The sequence below is a fragment of the Genypterus blacodes genome, unplaced genomic scaffold, assembly GCF_046128005.1.
Source record: "Genypterus blacodes isolate CSIRO-AG114 ecotype Tasmania unplaced genomic scaffold, CSIRO-AGI_Gbla_v1 ptg000073l_1, whole genome shotgun sequence".
In the NCBI taxonomy this organism is placed as follows: domain Eukaryota; kingdom Metazoa; phylum Chordata; class Actinopteri; order Ophidiiformes; family Ophidiidae; genus Genypterus; species Genypterus blacodes.
The window spans coordinates 310,199-330,041 of record NW_027466883.1 but is presented as its reverse complement, the minus strand read 5'-3'; the positions used below and the strand labels follow the sequence as shown (position 1 = coordinate 330,041).

The window sequence follows — 19,843 nt, the reverse complement described above, 5'->3', positions numbered from 1 at the left end:
TTATTGTAATCAGGCTCCACATCCACAGATTGTTTCCGTCTGAGTGCAGAAAACAATGCGAGGTACTCCTCATGTATGAGACACACACACACACACACACTGACAATTTGTTGAACATCATATTGGCAGCTTCAACTAAAATGACTTTTTCTGATGAATATAAAAAGCAACAGTGACATTTGTTGTTTGAAATCAAAGTCAAGTGTCACGTTTCTGTGTTCTGTATAATCATGAATCTACTAATGTTAACCTAAGATTCCCACTTTCTTGTACAATGTGATTCCTTTATGTCTTTATTTCTCATTTTTACAGCCCAGTGCTGCACAGGACAGACTTGTTGACAAAACAAAGGTGTAATTATTTTATGGGACACAAAATATCTAAATTCAGTTTTGTAGTGAACAGCAATATGGCTTCATGCCAAGAAAGAGTAGCACAGATGCAGCATTCGCTTTGAGGATGTTGATGGAAAAGTACAGAGATTGACAGAGCGAGCTTCATTGTGTCTTTGTAGATCTCGAAAAAGCTTTAGACAGTGTACCGAGAGAGGAACTGTGGTACTGTATGAGGAAGTCTGGAGTGGTAGAGAAATATGTTAGAGTGGTGCAGGACATGTATGAGAGCTGCAAGACGGCGGTGAGGTGTGACATAGGTGTGACAGAGGAGTTCAACATGGAGGTGGGACTGCATCGAGGATCAGCCATGAGCCCCTTCTTGTTTGCTATGGTGATGGACAGATTGACAGATGAAGTCAGACAGGAATCTCCATGGACCATGATGTTTGCAGATGACATTGTGATCTGTAGTGAGAGCAGGGAGCAGGTGGAGGAAAATCTGGAGAGGTGGAGGTATGCACTGGAAGGAAGAGGGATAAAGGTTAGCCGCAGTAAGACAGAGTACATGTGTGTGAATGAGAGGGACACAAGTGGAACAGTGAGGTTACAGAGAGAAAAGATAAAGAAGGTGGAGGATTTTAAGTACTTAGGGTCAACAGTCCAGAGCAACCAAGAGTGCGGAAAAGAGGTGAAGAAACGTGTGCAAGCAGGTTGGAACGGGTGGAAAAAAGTGTCATGAGTGATGTGTGGCAAAAGAGTAACAGCAAGAATGAAAGGAAAGGTGAGACCAGCGATGTTGCATGGTTTGGAGACAGTGGCACTGAGGAAGAGACAGGAGGCAGAGTTAGAGGTAGCAGAAATGAAAATGTTGAGGTTCTGTTTGGGAGTGACAAGGATGGATAGGATATTTTGGAGATAAAGTCAGAGAGGCCAGACTGAGATGGTTTGGACATGTACAGAGGAGGGATAGTGAATTTATTGGGAAAAGGATGCTGAGGTGGGAACAGCCAGGCAGGAGGCCTAGAGGAAGATATATGGATGTAGTGTGTGCAGCTTGTTAAGACTCTCAGATGGGAGGGGTTGGACTTCAGGGCTGAGGCCAGAGCAGCACAGCCTTCAACTGAGATCTGACAGCGTCTCAGCCTGCAGAGAGAGGAGGATTTCAACAAAACACTGATGAGCAGTTTTGCCAACTCATTTTAAGGGGGAGTTGCTACAGGCAGGCAATTTTTTCTAACAGTTGCTAAATGACATTGTGATGTCACTACTGGAGGACGTCATCACAATGACATCACTCAAATTAACCGGCCATCTCGGCAAAAATTCCATAATGACAACTATTAAAACATTTTTATTTGTAAAGTAATATAAACACAACACATCTTTTATGATCACATTGCCATAGTAGCTTCTGTGCTTTTGCAGTTATCCACTTTCTTGACCGACTGTTGTGGTGTAGACTGTTGATTGATATGCTTTGCTCAGTTGTTTAGAAGCTTGGAACTTTGTTTAAGTTTTCTGTTTGAGCTTCACTGCTCCCAATTGGTCTTTGTGTGACCGTGTGGCACCACAGCAGTAAGGGGAAATTCAGGTGTTACAGCAGCATAAAGGGGAAACCTGCACTATTCCTGTTGGGGCAGTTTACTCTCTTAACCTCTGACATAAAGTATTTTTCTATTATGACAACCATCCAAACAAATGTCCTCAAAATCTAAAATGTCCAGAGTCAGTGAGCTGTCAGGATTCATGTGTTCCTCTGTTGTCTTCTGTCTACTGATCCATGTTTCTCTACGTCTCACACGTACAGTTGAGCGCCAGCTGGAGAGAAGAAGTTACAGCAAATATGATTCTAGGATATTACCCAATCTACCGCCTAATGAGATTTATACCAATCAAAACTTTATATTGTGGATTTGTTATGTGAACTGTTTGTTCTTCAATGATGTTTGTCAAGAGTATTGATAAATGATGATCACCACCTGAATACTCACTTTCTGTCAGGTGGTCAGCTATGGTCCGTGTTTAAGTTCTGTAGAGACAAACAACAACAACAGTCATCTTCGTGTCAGCTCACACACATGATCACAATAAGCTAGTGGCTGATCTGATTGACTGACTGTTGTCTGTCTCTCTGTCTTTGTGTCCAATCCTGTCAGCATTCTGCTCTCACAGCTTCAGAAGGGAAAGCTGCAGCTGCTAATGACTGAGCTTTACCAGGAAACACTGGACCTTTGCTCTGACACTAACTGTGTTTAACATCAAACTGCTGAAACACAATCAGCTGACTGAAACTCTACTGACCTCAGAGTCTCCAGTCTATATTTTGGACTCTGCTGAAGATCAGACAGCAGCTTCTTTCCTGAAACCTGCAGCTTGTTTCCATACAGCTCCAGCTCTCTCAGATGGGAGGGGTTGGACTTCAGAGCTGAGGCCAGAGCAGCACAGCCTTCATCTAAGATCTGACAGCCATTCAGCCTGCAGAGAGAGGAGGATTTCAACAAAACACTGATGAGCAGTTTTGCCCACTCATTTCCAGGGGAAGTTGCTACAGACAGGTCTATTTGTTGCTAAAAGACGTTGTGATGTCATTGTGCGATGATGTCATCACAATGACATTACCTGAATTGACTGGCCATCTCGACAAAAATCACATCATTACATATCACTAAAACACATTTTTATTTGTAAAGTAATACAAACACAACACATCTTTTATGATCTCATTGCCATAGTAGCTTCTGTGCTTTTGCACGTATCCACTTTCTTAACCAACTGTGGTGATGTAGACTGTGTTTGTACGGTTTTGATTTATTGATATGCTTTGCTGTAGCACAATGTTTTTGTCATATATTTTTGCAAGCATATCTGATTAGCAGTACGCACAGTATGCCCGACAATCATCCCAAATTCCTGGCTTCAGCCACGCTTTAACTTCAGGTACAGACTCCCACTCCTTTCTGTACTTCTGGCTGAGACACAATATTGCCTGTAGCAGTAGCATGCCACATGCTGTGTACAAATGGCCATTGTGGCTGGTTAAACCTGTCCCTTTTTCTGCAGTGTACGTTCATTATTTGCTACAGCGTTTTGTGTTATATGTTACAGTATGTATGTTTATGTACTGAAGTGTTTTTTCTCTGTAATGTTATATAAATACCGAACAATATCTTCAGTAAAAATACAAGAAAAGTCAAGCCTTGTTTGATTATTGAAGAGGAACCTTTGGTTTGTTAGCTGGCAAGGGCAGTACAAATATCATTAGCCATGTTTACACTTGAACTATCATTAAGTGGCTTGTGATAATGTTTGTTGTGACTTGCCGCAATATAAATAAAGTTGAATTGAATAACTTTGTAAATAAAAGACATGAGTAGTTTGTGGCCACTTTGAGTTTGTAAAGAGGCTCCTGGTGTGAAAAAGGTTGAAGAGCCCTGAAAAAGACTCTCCATCTGAGGGACATGAAGACCACAGACAACATTTGAGGATTCATGGTGAGTTGAACTGACCTCAGAATCTCCAGTTTACATTTTAGACTCTCAACAAACTCAGACAGCAGCTTCACTCCTGAATCCTGCAGCTCGTTTAAACTCAGCTCCAGCTCTCTCAGATGGGAGGGGTTGGACTTCAGAGCTGAGACCAGAGCAGCACAGCCTTCAACTGAGATGTAACAGCTATGCAGCCTGCAGAGAGAGGAGGATTTCAACAAAACACTGCTGAGGCTAAAGTATACATGTTATACATCGACATCAACATACTGATATATATTATCAGCTTTAGCTCTGAGTAATGGTCACTTTATCATCTTTGAAGGAATACTTTTTAATAACACATTGTCACCTCTAAATCAAAGTATGAAATATGAGATTATCTTTTACTGGAATCACAGACAACTCATGTGAATCCCATATTTCATAGAAGTTAAGTTTTGATTCTGATCCTGGAAAACGCACACACACACAAGATCAGCAGCATGTTTGTATAGTTCCAATATTCGTCTTTATATTTATTCATTTATTAACGCTACAAAAACAGGATGAAACCAGAATAGGACAATTAATCATCCAAAGAGTGCAGGAGAGACTAGAAGCTCTAGTGGGCTTATCTGAGGCGTCTCTCCTAATGCTATCACTACTTACTGCTGATCAATGAGCTCATCTGTCTTCTATAGCTTCAAAAGTGTTTTTGTTTTTTGGAGTCATTATTTCACAAGCAGACTTCAGGTAGAGACTCAAAGCCTGGTCTCACAAAAAAGACTTCAATCGGCTAGCACACACCTGTTAGGATCTGTGTGTGATTGCGCTCTGTTTTTGTATTTGTTGTTTTCATGCTTGTGTTAGTTCCTGGCTGGGCATGGCTACCTCATCACTGTTCCCGCCCTCTGATTCCACACAGCTGATCACCATTTCAGCGCTCATCAGTGGTGGTATTTAGGTTCCAGGTCAGCCAGCCATGCTTGGCCACAGAGTACTCTCTATACTCACTACTCAATATTCAGTACTAGTCAATTCTGTTTCGGTGTAGTTATCGGTTTGTTCATGGGACCTTTAGTCAGACTTTGCATGCTCCACTGTTTTGTTTTTCCTGTGCTCCGGGATTCTGTTTTTGGGATTCACTGGCTTCTTTAAGCGTTCCATGTTCAGCGACTCCAGCTGCAGCACCCAGCCTCCATGTTCTCAGCTTCATCAGGGGTTTGTGTCTTCATTAAATTCTGTTTGCTACCCGATTCCATGTTCTGGTGTCTGTGTTCCGCATAAGTGGGTCTGACATTAAAACAACTTGATCGCCTGCCGATCATAACACCAGGCGACACACACCATCATCCACACACACTCCAGCACAGCAGGCAGAAATGGCACACTCAGCATTCTACACTGCCTACAGTGAGGAAGTGATTCAGTGGCAGCACATAAACAACACAACTGACATGTAAATAAGCTGAAGTGGATGAAACAATATGAGAGCTATAGTGGCGTCCAAAACACACGTTTGAGCAGAAAAGAGAGAGACTAAAGTTCAGAGAGAATCAGAACATATCATGGGTCGTGGCAAACACTGACATATATTCCATCTTTTTTTTTTTATGAACAGTTACATGAAAACACATCAGAGCAGTTTAAATGTTTCTGCTCTTAAATATTCACAACTATTTATAAATTCAAGAAAAGTGCACCAGGAGCTTGTGGCCAGTTAGAGTTTTGTAAAGAAGCTCCTGGTGTGAAAAAGGTTGGAGAGCCCTGAAAAAGACTCTTCATCTGAGGGACATGAAGACCACAGACAACATTTGAGGATTCATGGTGAGTTGAACTGACCTCAGAATCTCCAGTTTACAGTTTGGACTCTCCACAAACTCAGACAGCAGCTTCACTCCTGAATCCTGCAGCTTGTTAATACTCAGCTGCAGCTCTCTCAGATGGGAGGGGTTGGACTTCAGAGCTGAGGCCAGAGCAGCACAGCCTTCATCTGAGATGTGACAGCTATGCAGCCTGCAGAGAGAGGAGGATTTCAACAGAACACTGCTGAGGGTCAAGTGGTAGGAAGAGTGTGTGTGTGTGTGTGTGTGTGTTGAAGGTTTACTTTCCCTTCAAAAAATAGTGAAAATCTGATTTCTGCAAATTTCTAAAAAACACATGTTGACACATTTTGTGACTGAGCAGTTTTAGCCATAGATATACAAACATTAGATGCTGCATTGGAGCCTCAGAGATGAAAACAGTGCTGCCATTTTGAGAAGGTAATCAAACCCACAGAGAGTCATTTATCTTATACAGAGAGAACACTGCAAAATGAATTTAGATATTTTGTGTCCCATAAAATAATTACACCTTTGTTTTGTCAACATGTCTATGTCTTGTGCAGCACTGGGCTGTAAAAATGAGAAATAAGGACATAAAGGAATCACATTGTACGAGAAACTGGGGGTCTTAGGTTAACATTAGTAGATTCATGATTATACAGAACACAGAAACGTGACACTTGACTTTGATTTCAAACAACAAATGTCACTGTTGCTTTTTATATTCATCAGAAAAAGTCATTTTAGTTGAAGCCAAAATTATGTTTAACAAATTGTGTGTGTGTGTGTGCTAAAATAACAATGACATTGGAAAAATAACCTAAATTCTCTCATACATGAGGAGTACTTTGCATTGTTTTCTGCACTCAGAAGGAAACAATCTGTGGATGTGGAGCCTGAGACTGATAACGATAATGAGGATTATGATTAACTAGCACACATTGATGCCTCAGTGTGTGTAACTGAGTAATGAGTATAAGCATAAACGTGTACATGGTTATATGTATATTTATAAAGAGATATAATAACTCTGTACTTCATAATGGCTTTTTTCCAAAATGCATTAGAACAACCTCACATTCATACACAGGGGCATAACATGCAAGGAGCAAACTTGCGCATCAGGAGCAGTTATGGGTTCAGTGTGTTGCTCAACAACACTTCCACATGCTCTCTAGGAGGAGCCTGGAATTGAACTAGGAAACTTCCAGTTCCAAGAAATCGACCGCACCACCACCACCCTGAGCCACTCCTCCCCTATCTAAATGCAAAATTATGTGTAAATAGTTTATCATTGTATTTTTTATCATTGTATTCAAATCTCATGTTTACGTCACTTTGGGTAAAAGCGTCCTCGTGGTTTTTTAACCCTCGTAATGTCCTCCCGTGTTACATACACCTAAGGCCCTCTGGGGTCAAATTGACCCCAAATTGTTTGACCGTTATCTCAACCATAAAGTGTAAATTTTGAATTATTTTTGTGTCACAGCTTTAGTCTGACTCCAGTCCAATGCATCACCACAAATTTTTCCATTTATTTTGTAATTTAGGGCCAAAAGGGCTTGTTTACATAAAATACACACTATTTTTGAGTTAAAAAATAATAATTTTGAAATATTTGATATGAGCTTGACTATTTGACATGAACCGTAGTGGAATTTGTCAAAGTTTAGTGATGGTGCCGTTTTTTAATTTTTTCAATTTTTTGATTGAGAGCAAATACTAACACCTATTGTCCTCTGGGGTCAAATTGACCCCAAAATGGTTTGACTGTTATTTGAAGCATAAAGTATAAATTTTCAAGGAATTTTGTGTTACACCTTTAGTCTAACTCCAGTCCAACCCATTACCACAAAAATTTCCCTTAATTTTAGAATTTAGGGCCAATAGCGCTTGTTTACATAAAAGTAGGTAAATAAAGGCAGGGATTTGGGCTTCTGCAGCACCCAAAAAATGCACGTTTTTGGACCTGGCATTGCATGCTGCCCATACCTCCTGTTGTTGTGCCATTATTAAATAACCATTGCTTGACCCCACACATCAAACATACAAGATAAAAAATGTGTTGGAGAGCAGTAGGGTGTGACTTTTTGCCCCATTACATCACTTTGTTCTTCGGCACCATTTTGACCCCAGGAGCAAAGGAGTTAAAAATTCAACAAAACACCCAAAATTCAATCAAATGACTTCAAATTTCTTCTAATCATGAAGATCATAGTATCAAACAACCCCTATAACTTTCAGACCATTTGATGAAAGAAAACACATTTTATCAACTTTTTAGTATTGTATGGTCCTCGGGGTCAGTTTGACCCCGAGGACATTACGAGGGTTTATATCTTTATTGTCTTCTATTTAATTGCCCTTGTGTATGTGACATCCTGTATGAATAAAGCTGATATTGACCTATGGATGACCGCCACCACCCCGGTCTGTTTTTCCACGGGTGCTGTCCCCGACCTCCACGCCACACTGACGGCAATGTCAATTGTGCTCTTTTTAGGCGGATATGATTTTACGCTCCAAAATCTGGCCACTCTAACTGGTCACTGATCACATCCATATAGAGAAACCTTTAATGCACAAAAAGATCCAAACATGCAATTTTACAGTTTATTTCAGTTTTACAAGCATTTTATCTTTATATGTCTTCTGTCTGTCCTAAAGTGGTAAATAACAGCCTAGTGTGGAATGGGAAAGTCTCTACAACTAAAAACCTTTATTTTTCTCTGATTTCTTTATATTTTTAATGTTAATGTTTGAGGGGTTGAATTAACTTTCAATAAAGGTCACTGTTGGTGACAAATCATTGTTTTTTTTCCTAAGGAGCAGTTAAGTCACAGCAGTTTATCCGTTCCTGCTCTTAAATATTCACATAACAATTTGAAAATAAAAGCTCTGGCAGCACATAAACAACAAAACTTACATGTAAATAAGCTGAAGTGGATGAAACACTATAAGAGCTATAGTGGCATCCAAAACACACATTTGAGCAGAAGAGAGAGACGGAAGTTCAGAGAGAAGCAGACGCTTCCCAGTGTGAGCAAACAGAGTGGACATATTACATGAAAACACATCAGAGGGAGTTTATATGTTTCTGCTCTTATATATTCACAAAACAGTCTATAAATTCAAGAAAAGTGCACCAGGTGCTAGTGGACACTTTGAGTTTTGAAAAGAAGCTCAGGTGAGAAAAAGGGTCGAGAGCCCAGAAAAAGGAACATAAAGACCACAGACAACATTTGAGGATTCATGGTGAGTTGAACTGACCTCAGAATCTCCAGTTTACAGTTTGGACTCTCCACAAACTCAGACAGCAGCTTCACTCCTGAACCCTGCAGCTTGTTAAGACTCAGCTCCATCTCTCTCAGATGGGAGGGGTTGGACTTCAGAGCTGAGACCAGAGCAGCACAGCCTTCATCTGAGATCTGACAGCATGACAGCCTGCAGAGAGAGGAGGATTTCAACAAAACACTGCTAAGGGTAATGTGGTAGGGAGAGTGTGTGTGTGTTGAATGTTTACGTTTATTGTGTTTTTATTGTGATAAAGTCGGAAACACAATCAGCAACTGGAAAGCACAGTGTTGTCTGTGTGTTAACAAGGACGTCTGCCAAACGAGGTGATAAACATTATAATCACACCAAATACCACAGTGTGATTGTGTTTTGTGTTATTATGAACACAGAGTGATGAATGAACACAGCAACACATATTCATGTTTCACCCAAACTGGGAAGAAAAGAAATTGACACGTTCAGTGTCTGCTGGTGGTCTCACTGATAGATTTGGTCGGCTGGGAACCTGAGGGTGGCCGGTTCGCATCCCCAGTGTGGACCAAGTAAGCAGACAGGTAAGCTGGTGAGTTGCCAGTTTGCCTCCAGAGCACTGCCGAGGTGCACGTGAGCTTCTCTAATGTGTGTGTGATATGAGGGGCTCCAAGTCAAATTTCAAATGCATGCGATTTGCTGTGAATTGTATGCAACATGATGATGAATGAAGTATCTTATCATATTTTGACATTTAGAAAACATTGCAGATTTAGAAACCCAGCAACAGAAGACAAACACTGTGACGCGCCGCTTCGACTTTGTGCTTCAGCACTGATGCGAGGTGACAGAAAGCAAGCAGGTGGAGAACAGAGAGGGAGCAGGGATTTGTTATTGATCTTCTATATTGGATTTGGATTGTTTGTCCAATCGTTATCTCTGAATGCATGTCGGCCCCTGAAAGTGTCTACATCCAGTGGAGGACGGTATGGTTTCCTGTCTGCGACATCCATACAGGTGATCCTGTGTGATCACATCCTGCATGTAATCATCTGTATGGATGTCATCGGGCACATTTGGGGCAAGGCTCCGGACAGAAAAAAGGATCGATATGAATAAGTACCGCCTCAGGTAAATTAATGAGGCAATACTTGTTCGTCTGGCTGTAGGAGACTGAGCGTTCAGAGCGCGGCGGCACCCCCCCCCTCTGATCAGCCGTCCCGTATTGTTTTATATCGTCATCGTCGCGGGTTATTTTAAAGGAAATGAATGGGAGATGTTTCTGTTATTGCAGAGACTGTAAACATGTAAACATAAACGTGTGAGCACAGACTCAATGAGAAGATAATTAACTGAGACCTCTCACATTATTTCCACTGAGCTAAACAGAGAAACTCTTGACTATCTATAACTTTGTGGCTAAAGCTTGAGCAAAACACTGTCTCAAATGTAGAATTTTGATTCAAAATATTGGTGTAATACTTGTTATGTTAGTGACAATTCTTGTTTCCCCAGTGCTCCATCTGCACTGTACAGTATTACACACACTTATTAATGAAATTAGTCAATGACATCACCATGACATATCTGTCTAAAAATGTGTCTGACCTCAGAATCTGCAGTTTACAATTTGGACCTTCCAGTCCAGCAGACAGCAGCTTCACTCCTGAGTCCTGCAGGTGGTTATGACTCAGCTCCAGCTCTCTCAGATGGGAGGGGTTGGACTTCAGAGCTGAGGCCACAACATCACAGTGGGTCACTGAGAGTCCACAGTTATTAAACCTGTTATTATAGATTTAACATAAAATCCACGATCAAAGCAGAGCACTTACTAAATTACTTCTAATTACGCTGAAAAGAGTAATGATAATGGACACTGAGCAAACACCTTCACTTCTAACTGAGGTGTTCTCTTTACATGATGGGACAGGATTACCTGTTGGTTGATATTATTATTAACATCTGGACTAACCGAGCCTTTCTGCAGTTCCTCACAGCTGGGATCAGTCTCTGTTGTCCTGCCTTTGATGCATTGTACTTTTCCACATTCAGCTCGTCCAGAACCTCCTCAGACATCTGCAGCATGTAGGCCAGGGCTGAACAATGGATCTGTGAGAGTTCCATCTCTGATCTCTTCCCTGACTTCAGAAACTCTTGGATCTCTTCATGTACAGAGTGGTCCTTCATCTCCATCAAACAGTGGAAGATGTTGATGCTTCTGTCAGGAGAGATATCATTGGCCCTCATGTCTTTCAGGGTTTTGATGGCTCTCCGTATGTCCTCTGGTCTGCTCTTTCTTTGACCCAGCAGACCTCCTAAGAAGTCCTGGTTGGACTCCAGTGAGAGACCATGAAGGAAGCGAGCAAACAGGTCCAGGTGCCCATTTTTACTCTGCAGGGCTTTGATCATGGCTCTGCTCAGAAAGACATCCAGTGATGTGTAAATGTCAGCAAACATGAAATGCTCCAGTTCCTTAGTGTTCCTGGTTGTGTAACAGTGGTACATGTAGACTGCAGCCAGAAACTCCTGAATGCTTAAGTGAACAAAGCAGTAGACTCTTTTCTGGAAGATCACACAGTCCACCTGCAAGATCTCTGTACAAACTCCAGAGAACACAGATGCCTCCGACACATCAAGTCCACACTGCTCCAGGTCTTCTTGGTAGAATATGATGTTTCCTGTCTCTAGATGTTCAAACGCCAGCCTCCCCAGCTTCAGTAGAAGCTCCCTGTCCATCTTAGACAGCTCCTGTACACGCTCATGGCCCTCATGATACTTGTGCTTTTTGGTCTGAGTCTGGACCATCAGGAAACGTGAGTACATGTCGGTCAGGGTCTTGGGCAGCTCTCCTCTCTGCTCTGTAGTCAGCGTGTGCTCCAGAACTGTGGCAGTGATCCAGCAGAAGACTGGGACTTGACACATGATGTGGAGGCTCCTGGATGCTTTGATGTGTGAGATGATTCTGATGGACTGATCTTCATCACTGAACCTCTTCCTGAAGTACTCCTCCTTCTGGGCATCAGTGAAGCCTCGTACTTCTGTTAGCCTGTCAATACAAGTATGAGGGATCTGATTGGCTGCTGCAGGTCTGGAAGTTATCCAGAGGAGAGCTGAGGGCAGCAGATTCCCCTTGATGAGGTTTGTTACCAGCTCGCTGACTGATGCCTTCTTTGTGACATCACACAGAACCTCATTGCTGTGGAAATCCAGAGACAGTCTGCATTCGTCCAGACCATCAAAGATGAACAAAACTTTACAGTCAGCCAGCTTCTCCTCTGTGAGCGTCTGTAATGTTGGATAGAAAACACGGAGCAGCATGAGAAGACTGTACTGTTCATCTCGGATCAGCTTCAGCTCCCTGAACGTCAGCAGAATCAGCAGACTGACATCTTGGTTTTCCAAACCCTCAGCCCAGTCCAGAGAGAACTTCTGCACTGAGAAGGTTTTTCCAACACCTGCGACGCCGTTTGTTAGGACGACTCTGATGTGTTTCTGTTGGTCAGCTAAGGCTTTAAAGATGTCCTGGCATTTTATTGGAGTGTCATGGAGGGTGGTCTTCTTGGCTGCTGTGTCCAGCTGAACCACCTCATGTTGGGTATTGACCCCTTCACTCTGTCCCTCTGTGATGTAGAGCTCAGTGTAGATCCTGTTGAGGGGGGTTCCACTTCCTGCTCCAGCACTTCCTTCAGTCACATGTTCACATCTCCTCTTCATACTGAGCTTATGTTTGACTAAAAGTTCATGCAGAGCGCCACCTAGTGGAAGAGAAAAAACAACAACAAAACAAAATATGAGTGTAGAAAAATGAGAATTGCTGCTGATAGAAATGTTTACACCATCAGACAGATCAACAGTCTTACTGTGCACTGTTCCAGACTGACTGGGTGTCTTCAGTCCAGGTTCTGTTCTGGATCTTTGACCACGCTGTCGACATAAGGAGTCTCCAGATGAAGCAGACTGGTTCCAACATGAGCTCCTCTTTCTCTTTCTGTGAAGATGAAGGCAATTCATGTCACTGATTAAAGCCATTGTTAATTTAAACAAAATTCTAGTGTTGAGCCTTTTGTAATATTGTCCTGAGGACAAACATGTTTTTGTTCAAATTTTGACGGGACATGTTCCTCTTTGTCTTCTATCGTCCTATATCCTAAAACCCAGACAGTGTGTGTGTGTGTGTGTGTGTGTGTGTGTGTGTGTGTGTTTGTGTGTGTCTTGCACATCTGTTGATGGTTTGCTGATTGATGATAGCTGATGGCCAGCAGATGCTTTTTCTGATCTTTATTTACGTTGTGGTGTTGATTGATTAGATATTGTGCAGCCTATACTGCATGTGGGCATCCAACATGAAACATTTACAACATTCAGATTATTGACATTGTTATATGTAAAGAATGTTAGCTAGATAAATACAAGTATGACAGCTAGAGTCTGGAACTCCAGCTGGGACACATAATACACAGTTTGTCAGATCAGAGGTTTTCATTTTAGTTTTCCATTTAGATTAATTATATATTACATTACATAAAGTGTGAAAAGAGCTCTTACTTTGTGTCTGAGGGTCCAGGTCCATCACTGAAATCTGGAGGACTTTCCATGGACCAGTCACTCTTCATGGACACACAGACTGATGCAACAGATCCTGTTCCATCCTCCTCTTCATCCATACAGACAGTCATCTTCTGGATTTGAGTCAAAACAGGAAAAAACATGTCAGACACAAAAAGCTCTCAAAGAATAGCACACGCACGCGCGCGCGCGTGCACACACACACACACACACACACAATATCATCAGCTTAACTGGACTGCTCCCCTAAGTACCTGCATGAATTACTGCCCCAGGAGAGAAAGTCTCAATGATAAGACTGCACTATTCTCTCTCTCACACACTCTCATTCTCTCTCTCTCTCTCTCTCTCTCTCGACATTGTATGATATTGGGCTATACAAATTTAGTTCACTTCACTTGACCAAGCACGCACACAGTGACGTTAATCTTTATCTCCTTCCATTCTTTCAGTTAAACTTTCACTTTCAACTTCATTTCGTGGTAAAAGGAACACACTGCTTCCACTGTTCCTGTACCAATCTGCCATTTTACCTCTATCTCATCACACACTGTCAGTGTAAATTAGCATTTTGCAGTATCACTCACCCTGCTGTCACTCATCAACTTCCTCTTTTCCGCCCGCTGGTCGTCCATCTTGTAAAGGAGCCTGAAATAAAATGGCTACATGTTACTGCAAAACAGAAACCCTGTCAAGAGCTCCTCCCATACACTTTCAGTTGTACTTTGAGCCGATTGCTCTGGTAGATTGGATGTACAGTAAAGTGCTGGCAGTCCTGCGGTACCACGGCGACTCTGAGACTCCGGAGTTTGAGTGCCAAGCGAGCCTCGGGTAAAAATTGAGATGCTGCTTCTTGCTGTCAGTGTGATATTCAACGGCAAATGCGCCCATCCCCTCTCACCTGCGCTGTTCTGCGCAGCAGTACCACGGCAACTCTGAAACTCTACTGACCTCAGTCTCCAGTCTGTATTTTGGACTCTGCTGAAGATCAGACAGCAGCTTCACTCCTGAATCCTGCAGCTTGTTAAGACTCAGCTTCAGCTCAGCTCTCTCAGACGGGAGGGGTTGGACATCAGAGCTGGGGCCAGAGCAGCACATAATAATAATAATAATAATAATAATAATAATAATAATAATAATAATAATAATACATTTTATTTGTAGAGCACTTTTCATAGTTAAAAACAATCTCAAAGTGCTAATAGTATATATATATATATATATATATATATATATATATATATATGTAAATATGCTAATACATAGTCAGGAGGGAATTCATAAAAATTGTGCACTTCTGGAAAAGTTTTAGATTTGAACCTAAGGTTTTTGAAAATCCGTGGATGCAAGTTGGGGCGGCCCCCTAGTGGCCGGTATACATAAAAAAATCCAAAATGGCCCCCGCTGAAAAGAGAAAAGGTTATAGCTCAGCTTCAGATATAGTCTTACTATTTTAAGTCCATTTCTATGTTAAATGTATTATTATAGTCCTATTTAGCTCAAATAAACTGTCAATATCTCTGAAAAAGTCACATTTAAATATTAGTCAGGGCACTAGAGCCATATATTTTTACCTCCAAGGTATGCTTTTCTTTTTTGATTGGACAGGTCACTAGCACTGTTGTGTCAGAAAGCACACGTGGTGACCAAAAGGACCATTGTTGAGGATTTAGATCACAATTTCAGAACTAAGCCACAGTGAAGTTATATTTGGCTTTTCAACATGTGAAGGATCAATCTCAAATTTTAGTGAAATAACACAATGAACAATACATAAACATACTTAAACATTATATGTTTATTTAAAGGTTTCTGTTGTGGCTGAGGCCCTCCCCTTTGCCCTGTCTTCCTTGAACCCTCTTCCTTCCTCTAGACTAGGGGTATTCAACTAAAATTTGAAGAGGTCCAGTTAGAGAAAATCTCCTCAAGCAAAGGTCCGGAACATGATAATGTTTAACTTGCGTTATGATTTTGATATATACAGAAGTAGCCCAGTAGTTATATCAACGTCTGTAATCAACAATGGACTGTCAAATCAAGGAAAGTACAAGTTAAAAACATTTCAACAAAATGTATTGTTAACATTGAACTGACTTTAAATGTAAATATAAGAAGGGCTGCATTTAAAAATTAAATAGAGAAAATAAATAAAATAGCTAAAATAAAGTGCTTACATTCAGAAAAAATTTAAAGTAGCAGCAGCTTGACTTGCATCTCAACGTAACAGTCTCAACCAATTTTACAACGGATAGAAACACGAATCTCAAAACATTTTGACAATTTTACAGTTTATCTTTCTTCCTTCCACTTCCCCATTTTCTGTTGTTCAGTGGGAGGATTGGGCTCTAGCTTGTCCTGCCAGGATTTTAAATCTGGGCTTGAATGGTGTCAGGGCCATTCTCATGCACATGTGCAGGTGCTCATTGGTGAGCCTGGAACGATATTTAGTTTTAATAATGTTCATTGTTGAGAAAGCTGCCTCACAGCTGTATGTGGAGCCAAACATGGTCAAGATGAGGGCACATTCATGGGCATGTTGTTGGGCAGTGAATGAATGGGTTAAGATCCTGGTGGATTGATCGTATTGGGCTCTGAGACTGCTAATTTTCTGGGACCTCAGTTCAGACTTGGGTGGGTATGATTGTTCAAAAGCTTTGTGCTTTGTCTCATAATGGCGTTTCACATTGCCACTTTTAATAAGTGCTATTATAACTGTTTTCGCCGTCAACTTTTCTCTTCTTAGAAAGCGCCATTGTTATTGTACCTCTCCTGACTCCCACTCACTTGCCTGTCTGTCTTCTCTCGCTGTAACGTTACTTTTCTCGCCTGTCACTCGCCTTTCACCTCTTTCCTCTGTCTGCACTGAGAGTCGCAATGTTTATATATTTTTGAATGCACAGATTTGATCGGCTGAGTAGCATCACGAGTGGCGTAACTCGCACGCGATTGGTTTGTAAATTTCCTGGTCCACGATTGGCCAAGTACATCACGTGGGTGAGCATCACATGGGTGGCTTAACTCGCACGCGATTGGTTAGTAAATTTCCTGGTCCACTGTTCCAGTGCCGTAAACAAAAGTCTAGAAAAGCTGTGCCGCTTAAAATAGAAGCGCCCCGTCAAAATTAAAAATAATTTAATAATTTGTTGACTATAGGTCCGGGTCCGTATGGGATGGCGTCTGGGTCCAGATCCGGACCGCGGTCCGCCTGTTAGTGACCCAGGCTCTAGACCCTCGGAATTACATCAGATAGGGGCTTGGTGGCTTTTTCTATTCTGTCCCTTACAAACTCTTTGAACATGGCTTTGCCGATATTGGGAGCTTCCCTGAGGGAATTGGAGATCTCATGGTCAATGACCTCACCAGTGTCTAGGGTAATGAGCTCTTTACCCGTTTCTTTGAAGGGATTGATTATTTTATCTTCCTTTGCAAGATTGCATAGTTCTTTCAGATGGTGCAGGAACTTCTTCTGTTCAGCAGCTGAGGACTCTGGATGTTCCAGACTTTCCTTCTTGCTTGAGGCAAAAAAACAGGCAACCTCAAACTCATCAATGGCCCGTATTACTTAGATCAGTGGTTCTCAAACTTTTTACATCGGGTACCACCTCAGAAAATATTTGGCTCTCCAAGTCCCACCACTATAGCCGATGTTAAAATACAGTTGCGAAGGCCTACCCTATTCAGCTGCTATGCAAAATACACACAGGAAGCAAATTTATTCCTCATAAGAATATTATTTAATTTGACCTTTGTCAGTCACAGCCACATTGTGCAAATTGGTACTAGAACTCTCTCATATGAACAACTCCTATATGGGGCAGGGGGCAGTCCCTCTTACACCCACAGCATGTTCACACACACACACACGCACACACACACACACAGACACACACAGCATGTGAGAACATTAATAACAACTGCATTTCATTCACAAACACGCATACATACAAACAAACACACGAGAACATAAATCAAAAACACAACCAACTGTACTTCAAACACACAGCATTTTGGCAACTATTTATAACTCTTATAGGCCTGACAGAACAGAAAGTCCTCCTAAGCTGCACCATCATGCTCATATCTGACATAAACAAGTCAATTGGCAAAACCTGCATCATCAGTTGTCTCGTCCAGTTCGATGGAATAATAGCGACTATTTTTAATGCGTTCAATCAGTGTCGTCTTTACGTCATCTGCCATGGCTCCTATTCTCCGTGACACTGTCATTTGAAAGTGGCACCAACTTTAACTGTTTGGTGATCTTCTCGCCACACATAATGTGTACCATCTCTTTTGCTAATGGTAAACACAGCTGTTCACCGCTGACACAGCTTACACAATTGTGTACGGTTTACCTGCTTTCGCTATGCGGAGGCTGGGCACGGTAAGAAGCCTCCTGCGCTTTAACCACAAGTGCACCACGGAACTGAATTTGGACTGCCTCAGTTCATCACGTTTGCGTACAAAAAACTCCACTGGTTTGTCTTTCAGCATTGTGTGTTTTGTTGTAAGATGCCGTTTGAGATGCGATGGTTCCATGGACTCATTGCTGAGATCATCACCACACACACTGTGGCTTTGGCTAGTCCTCCGTCCCGCATTTTTCCGTATTGTTTTTCGCTTTTTGCAGCTACCGGTACTCTGGACACTTCACACTACTTATGTTGCTGCTAACGTTCGCACTCCGTTCACCGTCGTTCAGGCTGTTTAAAATAACCTCCTCCTGATCCTCAGACTTCATCCTTTTAGTTCCCCTCTGGAGCCACGACTTACGTGGATTTGGACCGCTCATATGTTTTTTATCCTAACTCCGCTTACCACCTTCAAAGTTAAGTTTAGCCTGTAATAGTCAGTTAATAGTTGACGTTTGCACGCAGCGCCACTATCGGTAAGTGGTGGTAGTGTGCCGTGTGCAAACATTTATTTTAAGTCGCATTTAAATTTTTTCATGGTGCAGATTTTTTTTCTTCCGCCGCGTACCACCGGTGGGGGCCCACGTACCACAGTTTGAGAATCACTGCATTAAACCAGTGTTTTTCAACCTCAATGTTTTACATTTAAAAAAATCCTGCGTCACACCACCAACCATCAATTTATTCATACTCGCTCAGTTACAATGGCTCTGCAGGCAGGTAGTATTAATGTCTCTGCCACGGCATGTGGCTTTTTCGATTTGGCTACGAGTTCAGCTACTAAGTAACTAGCTTTGAGAGCTATCGCAGACACCGTTGTTGTTTTCCTCATAAAAGTTTCCTCCGTGTTTATTGGCAGGCGAACAAAATAGTCTGCGTTGTTGATTTGAAGTGACGGGTGTTTGTTTTGTTTGGAGATGGCGTTTAAGCTAGCTTGGGACCATGACACTGATGTTAAGCTTTTCCCCACACATCAAGCATGACGGAGTCGGTGCATAGTAAAAGAAAGATGTAATTCGCTGTATATGCTTGAGCTCACAGTTTTTGCTTTCTTTTCACCACCACTATATTACTCTCTTCATCTGAGTTCGAATTTTGTCCAGTTGGGAGTCTTCATTTTTCCCTTTTAAATATTTATCCATCGCTGTACGTCTTGTCAGCGTCACCTCTCGCTCGCATCACTAATTATATTGTCTTAAATTAACAAGGTCATTATTGCGCTACTGCCACCTATTGGGCAGGTCAGGTCAGTACAAATGGAAGAGGATTGAATTATTTCGCCAGTCATTACATTGCAGGTACAGACGCACAACCATGGCCAATTATTTGCAGTAACTAAATAAAATATTTTTGGACTAATTAAGGGAAGTTGGCTGATTTCCCTAGGCACACCTGACAATTGAAAATCACTGCTATGAACAATGGCACGATCGACTACTACTGAGATCTGATGATTCAAGATAATGTGAACTTTTTATGCATGGTGAGAAATGCAAGACTTGACTTCAGATCTCGTTATTCACATTATATTTTACAATACTATTTTTGAGTGATAAACTCAATTCAAGTAATAATATTACTCAATTTTGTAGAATGACGCACATTGTAAACCTCCACACAGTCCTGAGAAGCAGTCAACAAAAATTGCCTCTACGGGAGTTAATTTCTATGCATGTTTTAAAAATCATGTTTGCACTAAAGTGTTCAACACACAAGGAAAAACAAAAGCAGATGTAAATGTCTTTACAAGCACCGTAGATGGCATTCACAATTGCCTCCCAGTGTCTCTGTCAACAGCGCTATCTACTGCCAGCAAACTGTAACGATGGTGTTTTTATTCTGGTGTGGTAGATGTGGGTTGATACAGAGGGAGGGTCATATTCACACCAGTAGGGGGAAACAAACTCCAACGTATTGAAGAGGGTGACAGCTTACACTCCCCTCTTTGTTAAGCAGCGATGTGCAGTTTG

General features: G+C 41.7%; 1 protein-coding gene across 3 annotated transcripts; it reads right to left on the bottom strand.

Moving 5' to 3' along the window:
* Positions 1-1,670: 1,670 nt before the first annotated feature.
* On the bottom strand, positions 1,671-14,367 carry LOC143006389 (NLR family CARD domain-containing protein 3-like). 3 transcript variants are annotated; one of them, XM_076157836.1, is made up of 12 exons: positions 14,219-14,367; positions 14,049-14,109; positions 13,441-13,574; positions 12,756-12,883; positions 10,868-12,650; positions 10,504-10,677; positions 8,899-9,072; positions 5,645-5,818; positions 3,842-4,015; positions 2,637-2,810; positions 2,327-2,364; positions 1,671-2,153 (listed from the first exon to the last, which is right to left on the bottom strand). In XM_076157836.1, exons 1-11 carry the CDS (start codon positions 14,350-14,352, stop codon positions 2,358-2,360), a joined length of 3,117 nt encoding a protein of 1,038 aa, XP_076013951.1. In that variant the 5' UTR covers positions 14,353-14,367; the 3' UTR covers positions 1,671-2,153; positions 2,327-2,357. The 3 variants fall into 3 exon arrangements, with proteins under 3 accessions (XP_076013951.1, XP_076013952.1, XP_076013953.1); XM_076157837.1 differs by lacking the exon at positions 3,842-4,015; XM_076157838.1 differs by lacking the exons at positions 1,671-2,153; positions 2,327-2,364; positions 2,637-2,810; positions 3,842-4,015; positions 5,645-5,818 and adding an exon at positions 9,407-9,536 and having other exon boundaries at positions 8,913-9,072.
* Positions 14,368-19,843: the final 5,476 nt, after the last annotated feature.

What these genes read in the sequence shown, in the direction of transcription:
- LOC143006389 (XM_076157836.1), bottom strand. Translation starts at nt 14,352, where the DNA reads ATGGGCGCATTTGCCGTTGAATATCACACTGACAGCAAGAAGCAGCAT. An exon ending in AGGAACTGCAGAAAGGCTCG is followed by an intron (nt 10,678 to 10,867) that starts GTTAGTCCAGAT and finishes CTATAATAACAG; the next exon opens with GTTTAATAACTGTGGACTCT. An exon ending in TGTAAACTGGAGATTCTGAG is followed by an intron (nt 2,811 to 3,841) that starts GTCAGTTCAACT and finishes CTCTCTCTGCAG; the next exon opens with GCTGAATGGCTGTCAGATCT.